Source organism: Chlorocebus sabaeus, chromosome 5 (assembly GCF_047675955.1).
Source record: "Chlorocebus sabaeus isolate Y175 chromosome 5, mChlSab1.0.hap1, whole genome shotgun sequence".
Classification (NCBI taxonomy): Eukaryota; Metazoa; Chordata; class Mammalia; order Primates; family Cercopithecidae; genus Chlorocebus; species Chlorocebus sabaeus.
The window spans coordinates 68,419,857-68,434,850 of record NC_132908.1 but is presented as its reverse complement, the minus strand read 5'-3'; the positions used below and the strand labels follow the sequence as shown (position 1 = coordinate 68,434,850).

The following is a 14,994-nucleotide window of genomic DNA, read 5'->3' as shown; positions in this document are numbered from 1 at the left end:
ACCTATAAATACCGAGACCCTTTATCAGGTCATTTGTCCATTGTCTGATATGGAAAACTCACAAGAAAGAGAGGAGGCGGGGCAGTAGTGTGGCCAACTCTTCCCAACTTAGAACTCTTCCCACCTTAGAAGTGAAAGATGTAGGACAGCCTCACAGAGGTCTAACCATCCATCTAGCCAGGAAACACTATGTGGCACCAACTATTGCAGCATACATGTCTACAGCAGTGTTCTTTCCAAAGGCACCTCTGTGCTTCATCCTAAGCCAATCCCAGAAAACTCAGAACGAAAGACAACTAATCCAGTGTACCTAAAAATCAACCCACAAGTCCCTACTAATTAAGTCCTCAGAAATACAGTGTTTAATGGCTTACGACGGTGGGGCCTACTGACTGAGTCTCTGCTTATTCACTCCCTAATTGTATAGTTTAAGGGAACGCGTGTGTCTGCCAGACTTCCACTGGTTCTCATACTGATTTTCTCTCACTTTAAACCATGTGAGTAATATACAAATACATGCCAAGAACCAGAGTATAAAGTAGCTACTGACAGTGCCCCTCATCTCCTGATCAGTTACATTCACCTTAAGAGTATTGTAAAGAATTCCTGAAAGCCTTTCTCCATGAACATTTTGGCATTCCATCTTGTTTCAATTATAATGATACTGACCAGGCTGCTTTCCTGCCTCTTCCAAATTGGAATTCCCATCTCGATCTGGAACAGCTGCTGGGAGGAACATGCTGCTGGGCATCACCATCTCAGGGGTGGTCACCTGAGAAGAGCAAGGCGAGTCAAATGGAGAGGAAAGCAACACAAAATAGGAAATGTTTAAAAAGTATTTAATAAGCAAAATTAGCCTTCAGAAAAGCTAGAGGTGTCTCACTTTTCATAGCTCACTGAAGATTCATGTTTATTAGACAAAGCTCACATCAGTCAAAAGTGTTTCTACGGTTACATTCTGGACATAATTAGCAGTGCACACTTGAAGAATAATCTTATTATTAATATTTTTCCTTTATGCAGAATTTTGACTTTGATCACTGACAATGTTTTGTCATGGGCTGTGAAACTTCTTGTGCAACCAATTAGGTAGATAAGTTGAAAGGCCCACCTTAAGCTGCTGAAAACATAATAAGGGCCCTAATTAAATCATACCTAGTAAAGTACACTGTAATCTTGAAGCAGGGAGCATTGTAGTACTGTTTTCAAAATGTATTCAGGCAAGAGGAGGAGGGGAGTAAGAGTGAAGGAAAGGGTAAGAAGAAAAGAAGAGAACAAAGGGAAGGCTAAGGACACGCAGACATGCTGGCAGATTTTCCAGGAAACATTTGTAACCCTTTACAAGCTGACATCAAGCACAAACAAGCCTTTTTTTGTGACTCACTTAAGCCACGATTTCTTCTGGAGTCTCTGCCCAAGGTATGCAACATCAGAGGGAACCTCTGACCAATGTCCCAGCCATAGAGGGTGGCCTGCACAGCATTCTGCAACAGGGAAGCCCCACCTTGACCATGGTCATTTGTTCTCAATACAGCAATTCTGGAAATTGCCTGGATCCAAACAGCTGCAACTTTTGGGTAAAGCCTCAGGTATTTCTCTAGGTCTCCCTGCCATACGGCCAGAAGCCTGTCCAAACAAGTTATCATTTGCCCTATGTTAATGTGATAAGCAGCCCTCGATATCCAATGGAAAAATTAAAGGTTCTTCATTCAAAAAGAAGCAATATTCCTTTGCCTGATATGGGGTGGGAAGGGTAGGTGGCGATGATACTGCAAATGAATTAGAAACCGCCTCCCATTTGATGATAGCCAGAGAAATGGACTGACCTAGAAGCTACAGGACCAGAAACTACAGTCACCACTAACCTTTCTACATGGTGCCCAGCCCCAGTTGGAGACATTATTTTTCCATCAAACACAACCGTACTGCACAGACATCTTCACTATCTGTTGCAAAGATTGGAATACTTAGATTTTTATTCAAAATTAAATATTTTAAATACATTACTATTAATTTTTAATGGTTGTGAAGATCCCAGCCTTGCTCAAAATAGCTACTGAAATGTCCACTGGAATCATCAGCAATAGGCTTGACAACTAGAGGAAACCCAGACAGCCACCCCCATCAACATAACTCCACATCACCCCTAGGGGTATTAGAATCATTTCAGCAACCCAGGTGCCAGCGGGTGCAAAAAGTAAGCAACAGGCACTATGGAGAAGCATTCTGAGAAATGCTGTGTTTACGAAGAGCAGGTGCATGGCAGGTGAATGTGTGTGACATAGCATTCTTGCCTCCACAGACATCTGCACCTCACACAAAGCTCATCGGCAGCTGGTTAAGGCTAGCTGTTGATGAACCGTTAGGAATGGAGTACAGATTGCCAAACTCATTCCATCTATTTTCTTTTTAATAGAAGGCATTTCTGACCAGTGTGGTTGGGGAGTCCAGCGGGAATCCGAGAAGTGAAAGGTCACCGATTAATTTACAGTCCTCAGCCGAGGGGGAGCACGAGGTTGGGGGTAAGAGGGGGAGAAAGGGAAAGGAAAAAAGACTCCCCCCCACCTCCTTTCTCGGTTGTAGCTGCAGGATCAGTCCTTTCCTGGGATCTTTAGGAATTATGAAAAATGAATCATGAGAAATAAAAAAAAAGCCCTACAGAGTAAAAAAGAATAAAATTATCTAACACCTCAGCTGCACATCATTATAGAAAACTGTGGGCTTTTCATACGCATTACAGTAAGGCAGACATCCCCTCTAACAGACTCAGTACGACGGATCAGTAATTGTTTTCATACACTTTAATTAGAAAAACTCAGATGGCTATGAATAATAATGGAAAAGAGAGACTTTTGCACTTGAAAGGTTGAAGTCAATCAAGTGTGAATGACGGCAAAAAAGAAAAAAAAAAAAAAAGACACCAATTCATCAGCCCTCTGTTGTCTCGCTGCGACTTTAATCATAATTCCTGATTGGGATTCAAGAAGGCAGTAAGCAGCGGTTCTTTGTCTGCCTTCACCTTCCATCAATTAACTCTCCCCGAAATATAATCATCAACCTCACATGCTCCTCTGCATCTTAATCTGGGCCTCCAAACCTGTAAGTCTTGCCCCATATGTGTTTAAGTAACTACTTTTATCCACCTGCATCTTCTCATCTATAGTGTACCCAAACTCTCCCTGAAAAAAAGTGGGGGTTGGTACATGAAATTTTGATGGGCAAGAAATTCCCAGGAGGCAAACAGGAAGATCCCTAAAGAGAATCCCAAGGATCTGGAAATGCAGGTGGGGTCTGTCTGCACATGTGTCTGAACAGAGGTTGAGAATGGAAGCGGCCTTGCTACACAGGCTACTGGAGGGCCCCATGTCAGTCAGACACTAACGTTCCCATGCCTTTGCCCCACTCTTCCCTCTCCTACCAGCTTCCAAAGCTTTTTACTCAAAGCTTTCATGCTTCATCTTGAAGAGCCATAAACATGATCCTATCAACAGAGCACACTGAGAAGTCCTTCTGCTCACTGAGGTGATATATATATCCAAAGGCAGACTTCCTTCAACACTTGCCTTGGCACCCCCTTTGTTTTCCAATCATATCTGGCCACTAAACTGCATGGAATTCAGACTGTCCCAGCCATAGTCTCTAATGGATAGCTGAAAATGGGAAAGTAATAACCCAGCTGTCAGCCAGGTGCGGTGGCTCACGCCTGTAATCCCAGCACTTTGGGAGGCTGAGGCGGGTGAATCACTTGAGATCAGGAGTTCAAGACCAGCCTGACCAACATGGTGAAACCCCATCTCTACTATAAATACAAAAATTAGCCAGGCGTGGTGGCACATTCCTGTAGTCCTAGTTACTTGAGAGGCTGAGACAAGAGAATTGCTTGAACCCCAGAGGCAGAGGTTGCAGTGAGCTGAGATTGCGCCACTGCACTCCAGCCTGGGCAACAGAGTGAGATTCTGTCTCCAATCAATCAATCAATCAATCCCAGTTGTGCTGAGCACAGGTAATGACTCACTTCCCTTTTGCCAGGAACACTGAAACATGTAGGTTTATGAGAAGACAAAACCTGGTTGTAGCATAACCAGGGTCATGCCAAGTGTGCCAGACTTCAAAGGCCCTCAAATAACTGGTCCTACCACCAATTATCCTGCAGAACAATATACATGCTTTCTCTCTCTTCCTTCTCCCCTTCTCCTCTTCTCTCTATCTCTGGCCACAATCCTACAATGTCCATACTTCCAGCTATGGACTCAAAAGCCAAACAAAAAAAAGTTCTAAGGTTTGGCCAGATGACAGTATACATCAGCCCAAACACCTACACTTTCTACATTGAACGTACCATCCACACTGATTATTCCAATGATCCATACATCAATAAACATTTAATATATTAAATTATATTCCCCACTCTATTCACTAATAAACCTGAGAAGTAACAAGAAGACAAAAGTTTTTCTGGTTAAGAAAATTCAATTGATTACAGCCATTACAACATTTGGGTCTCAAGGCTGGCCTCTGCCATGCAAAAGGCAGTTCCATGGTGATCTTCTAGACACCACGTTTTCCTCCCAAACCTTCTGAGCCAGTTCAGCTACCTTCCTCCCAGAGTACTTGTAGGTTTCATGGAAACTTGCGAAGAAACCATCAGCTGACTGGAGTGCAGAAAATTTGGAAGCAAACAGTGGCTCTGACATATTCCTAACAAACAGGTCTCATGCATAACAAAAGAAACGTGGAGTTCTACTCCAGTGCTCAAAACCTCCCAGTTTAAGCAATTTTCATATATAATAGAAACAGAAGCGTTCCACACTTAAGTACTTCCCAAATAATACAGTTGAGAAAGAGTAGCCTTGAGTGACTCTCAGTTCATTCAATTGACCATCATTTACTAAACACTGTACAAGATCCGTGTGCTGCTGCATGCTTCTGAGATGCAGAGAGCCAGACAAAAGTCCCTGTCTCCAAAAAGCTTATGATGCAGAATAAATAACCCTTTAGAGGTCACAAAAGCCTCAGAAATCTAATACAAGTTGCAGACTCCTAGGAAAATACTTTCACAGAAAAAATATTCCAGATAATTTCAGGAAATCACAAGCTCCCCAGAAGGAAGTCCATGTACTCAAGTGAACTGCCCTTGATCTACTAGGAGAAGCGACATAGGTTCATAAATACATAGTTCCAAGCTCTTCCTAGTTTGGTTCATTATTATTTCGGATTATGTTTTAATGCTTTTCAAGATTCTATGAGGTGACTGGACCCTAAAGCCTCCAGGGCACACCTTATATAGCCCAGGGTCTGAGGTATGGGACTAGTCTCCCACTCTGACATTTGGGAGGGGCTGCTGAAATGTATAATTTCTTGGTAGAAGCTGGAGTGATAAGGAACACCATCCTGCCACTTACACCAACCCCTGCAGGTCACAGATGTGGAAGGGCCAAATACAACACCCTGTGCAGCCAAGGTCACCCTTTGCTAAGTTCTTATGGGACTGCTCATGCCAATTCATCTCTCAAGGCTATCTGCAGACAGGCTTGCCTAGGTTAGATCGATGCCCCCGACACTTTCCTTGTGCTGGAAAGCAGAGAGATTTTTTTGAGACGGAGTTTTGCTCTGTGGCCCAAGATGGAGTGCAATGGCGCGATCTTGGCTCACTACAGTCTCCTCCCAGGTTAAAGCGATTCTCCTGCCTCAGCCTCCCGAGTAGCTGAGATCACAGGTGTGCACCACCATGCCCAGTTATTTTTTTTTTTTGTACTTTTAGTAGAGATGGGGTTTCACCTTGTTGGCCAGGCTGGTCTCGAACTCCTGACCTCAGGGGATCCTCCCCCATCAGCCTCCCAAAGTGCTGGGATTACAGGCATGAGCCACTGTGCCTGGCCAGCAGAGAGATTTTCTTAGCAAAAGTGGTGAAACTAGTTTCTCTGAGACCCTTATTCCTACCGCCTTGGCATTGCTTACTTTAAGGACTTATTTCTGAAAAGCCCACTATTACAGGTGAAAGTGTAGATTTGCTAATACCTAGGCTCCCAGGGATGCCTGAAATCCTTTACTTTTATTTGAAAATGAATAGAATGAAGAAACTCAGACAAAAAGAAGAGAGACCTCAGACACAGACCTCCTTGGCACAGACCAAGTCAGTCTCTGCATCCTTGTGGATGAGTCATTTAAGCATGAAGTTAAAACCCAGCTGCTTTTAGGGCTAAGCAGTCTAGCTAGTGGTATATCTAAAGCCAGCTGTTCCAGCAAGAGGCCAGTTGCTCACTTCTTGTCCTGTACCTAGACAGCCACTGGGGCCCACTAGCTGGTGTCTGCACACTTATAGCCAACAAACCAGGGCGCCTGTTGCCAGTAGTTTCAGAGTTGGGTTCCCCACTCCCCTTTACTGCCTTCTGCATGTGCCAGGGAGAACATGTTCCCCACTCTCCTTTACTGCCCTTCTACATGTGGAAAGGGCTTTGGTGTTTTTTGTTTGTTTGTTTGAGACAGAGTCCCGCTCTGTCACCCAGGCTGGAGTACGGTGGCGCAATGTCAGCTCACTGCAACCTCTGCCTCCCAGGGAGAACTGGACCATGGCGTCTAAAAGGCCCAGCTTCTTCTCTCCTTGTCCCATTTCCTTTTCTTTCTTTCTTTTTTTCTTTTCTTTCTTCTTTTTTTTTTTTTTTTGGAGATAGTCTTACTTTGTTGCCTGGACTGGAGTGCAGTAGCACAATCAGGGCTTGCTATAGCCTCGAACTGCTGGGCTTAAGTGATTCTTCTGCCTCAGCCTCCTGAGTAGCTAGGACTACATTTGCACACCACCACTCTCAGCAATTTTTTGTGTGTTCTGTTTTTTTGGTAGAGACACAGTTTTGCCATGTTTGCCTGGCTGGTCTCGAACTCCTGGACTCAAGCCATCCTCCCACTTTGGCCTTCTTGTTTCTCTTCTAAAACTCCTTCTGTATGGTAGTTCATTCAATTTGTAAATACATCAAGCTCAAAAGAAAATACTGTAGGGCCGTGTTAACATTCATGTGGGCTGGAAACAAATGTAGCTCAGGACCAGATTTTTTAAACTGAGGATTGAAAAGGCAGATGGGAGAACGGGAAACACATGAAGAGTTATACACATGTGTGCAGAGAGAGGTGAGAACTGAGAAGGAAAATGAATTGGAGAGAAAAGCTTCATTAGACTGAGAGGCAAGCAGTGGCAGTATACCAAGGTCACTTCTAATTTAGACCATCTAATTGGCAAACAGGCTCCAAATGGCTATCATCTCACAGGGCTTGGAATTAATGAACCTCGATTATTTTCATTACCTTCCTCTTAAGATACAGGCAAGGTGAGAGAGCTGGTACCCAGGTGGGTGTGACTATCCCCAGGCCAGTGGCCGCCCTAGAGCCCCAGATGACCAGCCTGTCCCAGAGACTCACAGACACACAGGCACACATGAGGCATAGAGAGTCACAGACACTGATGGAAAAAAAATCACAAGGTTACAAACTATTGGTCTCAAAAGAGATACAGAGAAAAGTGCAGGCAACACAGGGCCAGGAGCATGGAAGGGAAATCTGTGCAGGTAAAAAAATACAGAATAATTAAGAACTACCAAAGGGAGCGAAGACAAAGGGCTAGAGAATATGTTCCTAAGCTGCCCAGGAGCCAATCCCATCTCCACTGTGAGGTCATATTTTGTTAAATGATGAAAGAACAAAGAGAATTTCCCCATATCAGTGCTTCAGGATCCCAGTGGTATGTCCTGTCACTTAGAAAGATAGTGATCAATTAGAATAATTTAAGAGTATTGAAATGCATGGTAGGTGGTCTTTCCTATTCTCATCCAGGGGCCAGAAACATGGGCCCCATGCCTTCCACCCTCCTTTCCTGAAAGAATAGGAAAATAAGGGCACTGAGCAGCAGCTCCTACATCTCTTTCACCAATCTGAAATCTCAGGCTTCTTTGTAAATAGGTGAGAGTTCTTATGTGAAACTGACATTAGGGGCGGGCTGCCCAGCCAGTTGTGGAGGGGCCCTTGTCTCATCTCCCTTAAGCTTTATAGATTTCCTTTTCATATGACGTGTGCAGAGACACTCTGCAGCTCTGTTTCCAATAGGCCAAGAAGAATGAAGTGCTGTGGGTGCGGTCTCCATAGTGGAGGGCCAGCACTGCAATTGTTCCTAGTGGAGAATATTTCTCAAGCCCCCTCATCAGTAAGAAGAAGGGGGCCCATGGAAGACATAGATATGAAATGCAGAGCATAAGCAAGCAGCTGTTTCCATAGCAACAGACATATTAGACACTGCAGGTTCCTGAAAGCTGTCTGATAAGGTATTATTAAATGAAGCCTCCTCAAAACGCACTCCATTTACAACTGAACGGAAAGACGTGTAGAAAGTAATCTGTTTCCATTTATCAGGGTGGAATTTACTTTTAGTGGGACTGAACCGAACTCAAGCTAAATCCTGAGACTTTGGACCCAGACAGCAAAAAATATTTACCAGAATTTATAGCTGTAAATAGCCCGGACACACCCCATGTCTGCCAGGAATCATCTGTTTGGGAGATTTTGCAAGCTTTTCCTATTCTGCAGCCAACGGCAACTAACTCAGTCAACCCATTTGGAAAGAAAGAAGATTCACTCCTCTTGCTGCTATTCATCCTAGCCACTCAGGGACAAAGCAGACATAACTTTCTTCTCCTGGAGGATGAATGACCGTAGAACTGGCCATTCCTTAACGATATGGTTTAGAAAATGGAGCCCTGATTAGAGGGGCATTTTTCATCATGCTGTTTTCAGTTTCCTGCTCTAGTTGGCCATGAACAAACAGATATATCGTTAGAGAGCCTAACCAATACTTTCCCAGGGCCAATTTTCTAACAAAATGACAGTAAGATACCCTCCCGTGACATGATTTTAACCATAGGTTCATTATAATCACTTAGTTTTAAAACAATTGCAAATTCCATTTTTATACCAAATTTTCCAGAGGAAAGACACTGGCATCTGCTTTGATTCATCAGGGCAGAGACCAAGATCATCAGTATTCCAGTCCTCAAACAGGATCTCGGGTTCACCTTGTGGTAGGCCCACAAATTCCTTCTAACAACCCTGGTTGCTCATTTTTTTCCTGCTGAACTAAAGGACTGAGATAGAAATGCATAATTTGGCTCAATGCAAACTATCCCCATGACTGGACAGACCAGTTCAATACTGACAGCCATGCCATACCTCCATCTTCCCATGGATGGATCCTTGCATATACATCTTTCGGGAAAAATAACTTTCAACTTTATTCCTGAATCCATTAACTTTCTCTTGTTGCTAACAAATTGACTTCCTATTACCAGTGCATTTCCCACAACCTGCATACTTCTCAGAAATGTCTAGAAAACATTTCCATGGTCTGCTATGGAAAGATTAGGCACATAGGGGTTTCTATACAAGGTACCAAGCACAGCAGTGCTTTAGGGAGCAGTGTCTCCTACATAATTACATTGTCAGGGGTTCTAGAACAGTTTTTATTCGCCAGTCCCATGGATATATCCTTATGCTCCCTGGCATTGTACACACAATTTTATATTTGCAAAATACTTAATGGAGGGTCAGTAACAGTGGTTATCAAACATTGGTGTGCAAAGAATAACCCAGTATGGCTGTTGTATAGCTTTCATGAGAGTCTCCATAAAGGTTAAGGATCACTGCTTCCAAAGGTGCTAGTTAATGGGTAACTTCCAGAAATATCTTAGGGATTGATACCCAAGCAAACACAGAAGTAATATCCTGCCCTTGAAGACTCTGTTGGTAAATGAAGATTCACAATGACTACCACACTTGCCACTTGAAATTTACCTTGCTATTGCTGTTATGAAAATATGACAAACAATGAATATTTGAAATATAAGTTATACTCTAGTCCCTAGAGATATATAAATGAAGTTTTTACTGTCTAATGTAAACCAGTCATGCAGATTACTATAGGCTCAGTCCCTAGACTAGATTTATATTAAAATAGCAAAAACAATCACCTAAGTAAAAGAAAAATGTAGGTCAGTATTGACAATGCTTCCCTCCCCACATCTCTTTCTGTTCCTTCAGGCTCCCATGGTTCTAGTCCATCAACTGGGAAGTACAACGAGGCCTGTTACTTCCAAGGCTGATGAGAAAGCTGTAACACAGAAACCCACGGGTCCACAGAAGGAGGTTATCACTTACACAGAATCTTTACACAATGTTCATCAGCTGATTTGAAAATACCCACAGAAAGTTAATTTATACTTGAAAGACCTCTGAAAGGCAACTCATGCTAGGTCACCTTTGAGCTTCCCATTGGCTGCTAAGGTTCTCTTGATGCATCATCGATTATATGTTCTTCACGACTAAACATCACTTACAACATTATTCATTAATTTTTGCAGAACCAAATGGAATAGGAAATGCCTAGAAGTGACATGTCTGTGACCTGCACATTATAATGTACAGTTGTGAACAGACTACCTCTCTGGGAATCTTCACATGAAACGGCAATCAAATTAACTTCTTATTACTCCACTGCTAAAATAATGCTAAGGAAGAGGTGAGAATAGTTCTTTTTGGTGGTTTTTCCTCTAATGATCAGGAAAGGGCTTTGGTGTTTTTTGTTTGTTTGTTTGTTTGAGACGGAGTCCCGCTCTGTCGCCCAGGCTAGAGTGCAGTGGTGCAATGTCAGCTCACTGCAACCTCTGCCTCCCGGGTTCAAGTGATTCTCCTGCCTCAGCCTCCTTAGTAGCTGGGATTTCAGGCACCTGCCACCATGCCTGGCTAATTTTTGTATTTTTAGCAGAGACAGGGTTTCGCCATATTGGCCAGGCTGGTCTCAAACTCCTGACCTCAGGTGATGCGCCTGCCTCGGCCTCCCAAAGTGTTGGGATTACAAGCGTGAGCCCCCACGCCTGGCCAGGAAATGACTTTCATAACAGCACCAGCATAGTCAAAAGTAGGACATCACCATCACCGGCGCTATTTTGAAAAGTTTTCATATTACAGTTAGATTTACATCTTTACACTAATTAGGCCATGTTTATAGTGGTCACTCAGGGGCATGCTTTCAAAATCTGCAGTTGTAGCAATATCATGTTCAAATGCAAAACCCACATTCACGAATCAGCAAATCCAGCTCAACATTTTCTTGCTTTGAAAATCAAAGTATCCCCTGAGAAACTCCTCCATTACAGGGCTACCCCTAGAGTTGGAAATTGCGGGTTCAAATTTCATCTCTGCTCCTTACAAATGGCATCAAGTCAATTAACATCTTTGAGCCTCAGCTTCCTTATCTGCTGATGGTAATGTGCCAAAAAATTTTCTTTTCCTTTTTTAAAGAGATAGAGTCTCCCTCTGTTACCCAGGCTGGAGCGCAGTGGCCTGATCATAGCTCACTGCAACCTCAAACTCCTGGGCTCAAGTGATTCTCCCAACTCAGCCTCCCAAGTAGCTAGGATTACAGGTGCATGCACCACCATGCCTGGCTAATTTTAAAATATGTTTTGTAGAGACGGGGGTCTCATTATGTTACCTAGGCTGGTCTCAAACTCCTGGCCTCAAGCAATCCCCCAAAGAACTGGGGTTAGCGGTGTGAGCTAGTGTGCCTGGCTTCCTTTTAAAACAAAAACAAAAACAATTTGTTATGAGGATGAAATGAGACACAATGAAGGTAAGAGCAATCTAGTCCATGACCTGCTCAGTAAAGGTTTAAAGAATTTGAATAATGATTTCTTCACATAAATGGTTAGCTAATCCATACCTCTGTCCCCTGAGGGGAGAGAGGATGATAAGGGAGGTTGAGAAACATGTTCAGCACTTTGGGCTATGGTCATGCCAAGTCTAAGGCAGGGACAATACAACAAAGGTCACAGAATGAGGACTGTTTTCTGACATTTCCAACTCTACACTGGCTTTCTCGTCCAATAACACAGTATCTTGCCCATGTTACTGCGTCACCTTTGACCCTGGAGAAAGACCATAGGGTGCTGCTTCTGGCTGCCTTACCGTCATAATGAGCTTCTCCACACAGTCAGGTGCCACGCTGTGGAGGTGGGTGAGGTGCAGCTGGAGGTGGATCTTGTTGTTGAGCATGTCCTGGCACAGGGGGCAGCGAAGCATGGGTTGCACTGAGTGCTGCGTCATGGCATGCACCCGGAGCCGGTTGACGTCAGCATTATTGTACTTGCAGTAGGGACACTGGTACATCTGTGGGGAACACACCCACTGCTTTGAGCAACTGTGTATGCCCCCAAGTCCGCCCACCCAAAAGTTTGTTCCCTACCAATGTCTAAAACACCTCACCTCCCCACCAGCAGAGTCCCTTCCAGCCTCACCTGCTCCGGTTTGGTCTCCTCAGCTGTTTTTGGTCGCTTCGAAGAGAGGGGAGACTCTGAGCTACCTGGGAAGGAGATGCGTTTGGAGGTTGCAGGAGAATCTGTCAGCTCCTTCTCTGCTTGGCTGGACGATGCTAGAAGAGAAAGTAGAAGATGCAATACAGCAGCCAGACCAGGCCAGCTCCCAGAGGGTTTGTGTTGGGTGAAAATCAACATACATTTATAGCACAGGATTTTCTTAAAACACCACAATTCAAGAAGGATGAACATCCGGACTGATTTATCAAGCATGTTGGAAAAGAAGCAAGTGTTTCTTTCTCCCCCATGAATTTCTGTCACTACTTTAACAACTGAACATTAGGAAAAGAAGGCAAAGAAATGGAATAAAAGGCTCTGGAGTTGGATTAAGCTAAATTCAGTCTGTTCTAACCTCCCCCAATCTAGACACAATCTGCTGGCTTGTGGGGGGCAGTAGGGCTGAGGGTGGGTGGGAAAGTCTCACCAGCTGCTTTGCCAACCTCAGTACCAGACATGCTGTGCTTCAGAAATCTAAGAAGAGATGTGCTCTCAACTCTATTGTCCCTCCTCTTGGAATCACAACATGGTACAGCACCAGCAACATGAAAAATGTGATTTGAGAAAGGTTCACATGAATATCAGCACACCAAATATGTGGGGGGAAAAATCAAGTTTGGATTCAGCAGTCTGCTTTTGGGGAAGAATATAATTGAGAAGTGGAACTAGGCAGGGCCTGAATCCAGGATATAATCTAGCCAATGCTCCAGACCCAAGAGTTTATTCAGACTGGGTGGGAATAGGGAAAGTTTCCTATCAGCTTGCCCAAACCATGCCTCCATGCCCCTCTTGCCTATACCACCAAAAAACCAAACACTAATTAAAGAGGAGCGGCCCATGAGGATTGAGTAGCACACAGCATGTACAGAAGTGCTGGTGGAAGGAGTTCTCTGAAGGTTGGAAAGGAAACATTTCTTTACCTTCTCTATTGTTAACCCTGATCAGTAAGCATTAGGTTAGGATCAAGGTGTTTAGTTAGGAAAAACCTGCTATCTGCTCCTCCTTCCAGTAGAGGCAAACACTTTGATAAGAAAACAGCCAGGCTGAGGGTTTATCCAGGAAAAGCAAGGCTCCTCCAGTTTAAACACAGTGTGGTTGGATCTGATTGTTCCATAACCTGGTCAATATCTGAGTGTTGGCTCTTTCATTTGTTTTGAATGTGGGACTCCATTTTTCAGAATTTTGCTTAAAGCAGTAAGAATAAAAGTGTTAGTGAGAAAATATACATACCCACTGCCCTCATGAAAAAATAATGTGACTCAGCATTCAGGTCACTGAATTAGAAAGCCCGATTTTTATTCCCTGTTAAACTGCTTTCTTTTTCACCCTGTCTAGTTATCTGTCATGTATTTCCATTTATGCTTGGGTTTGAAATTTGTTCTGATGTGGACACCAAGATGCTGTCATTACTTTAATAAACAATTTTAGAAAATCAATTTTATTCATTAAAATCATAAGGCCACAATATAATTTTGAAAAGAAAAATTTGCCAGATGCAGGAAATATATTCCAGGAAGTTGATGCTCTTCCCAGAATGCACATATTGTGACCTTTAACCCCAGTATCTTGGTAACCTGGTCTACATAAGTTTGTAGGGCATCTATTATTTAAAAAGTACAAGGACAAGCATATTACACACAGATCCTCCTCCTCCCAACACACACATTCATAACAGTACTTTAATCTGTCTCGAATCGACTTCAAACCCATTTTGCTCTTAATGGGAGTTATTCATTTTCACTTGAAAGGTAATACATGACGGCTGGGTGTTTAACGTGATGGACTGGCTGCCGATTAACTAGGTGCTGTAACATTCTACACCAGTTCCCCCATGGCCCACTTCCCATCTCCTGGCCCCGCTCAGACCTGATCCTACGGAACGTTGCGTTGGCAGGTTTTAGACCTTGCAGTGCGATGGGCTGCTCCTGAACACGTCTACATTTGGAGTCTAATTAATGTTTTCAGGAACTTAAGTTCCCTTGCCCCCATAAACTTCCTTATTCTCCCTCATTTTGATTTTTGGTTGGTGGTTATCTTCTACATATTAACTCTTCAAATGTATTCTCAACATGGGGTGGGTGAGCACATCAAATAATACTTCCAATGTTTATTCATCACAGCCATTTCTTTACCTTCTCTACTGTGAACCCCAGTAGAGAACCCAATCAGTAGGCATTAGGTTATGTTCAGGGTATATATAGTTAGGAAAAAGCTGCTGTCTGCTCCTCCTTCCAGTAGAGGCAAACTAAGACATAGATTCTATTCCATACACCCATCCCCATCTTTTTGTTACTCTGCCTGACTAAAAACAACATCTGTTTTACAGGACTGTGACTGCCTTGTAAATGCCCTCAATCTACCTGCCCCCCTACTATGGAATGAGTCAATTGTGCACTTGCTCAATAGTGTGGATGAATGGGCACCGAGGTGAGACCACCCAACTCATCTCTCTCTCCCAGAGCTGAAAAGCAAACACAGTAACCCAGTGCAGCATTAGTTTCCTCATAGGACCAAAGAGTCCATCCTCTTCCTTGAATGCTGAACACATGATGAATTGTGGTGAGGTTGCAGAGGTGAGAAATCTGGTTTC

At 43.5% G+C, this 14,994-nt stretch overlaps 1 protein-coding gene and 1 long non-coding RNA gene across 9 annotated transcripts in view; one reads left to right on the top strand and one right to left on the bottom strand.

The window, feature by feature from the left end:
* Positions 1 to 14,994, bottom strand: part of ZFHX3 (zinc finger homeobox 3) — a 276,330-nt gene that overhangs the window by 16,209 nt on the left and 245,127 nt on the right. For all 6 annotated transcript variants that reach the window (XM_038007954.2, XM_073015531.1, XM_038007955.2 and 3 more), the window contains 3 exons: positions 12,330 to 12,463; positions 12,001 to 12,201; positions 670 to 772 (listed from right to left, as the gene is read on the bottom strand). In XM_038007954.2, coding sequence (XP_037863882.2) covers positions 670 to 772; positions 12,001 to 12,201; positions 12,330 to 12,463 — 438 coding nt within the window. The remainder of the gene's footprint in view (positions 1 to 669; positions 773 to 12,000; positions 12,202 to 12,329; positions 12,464 to 14,994) is intronic.
* The window catches only part of LOC103233196 (uncharacterized), a 179,890-nt gene that overhangs the window by 132,096 nt on the left and 32,800 nt on the right, over positions 1 to 14,994 (top strand). The gene's annotated exons all lie outside the window — the stretch shown is intronic.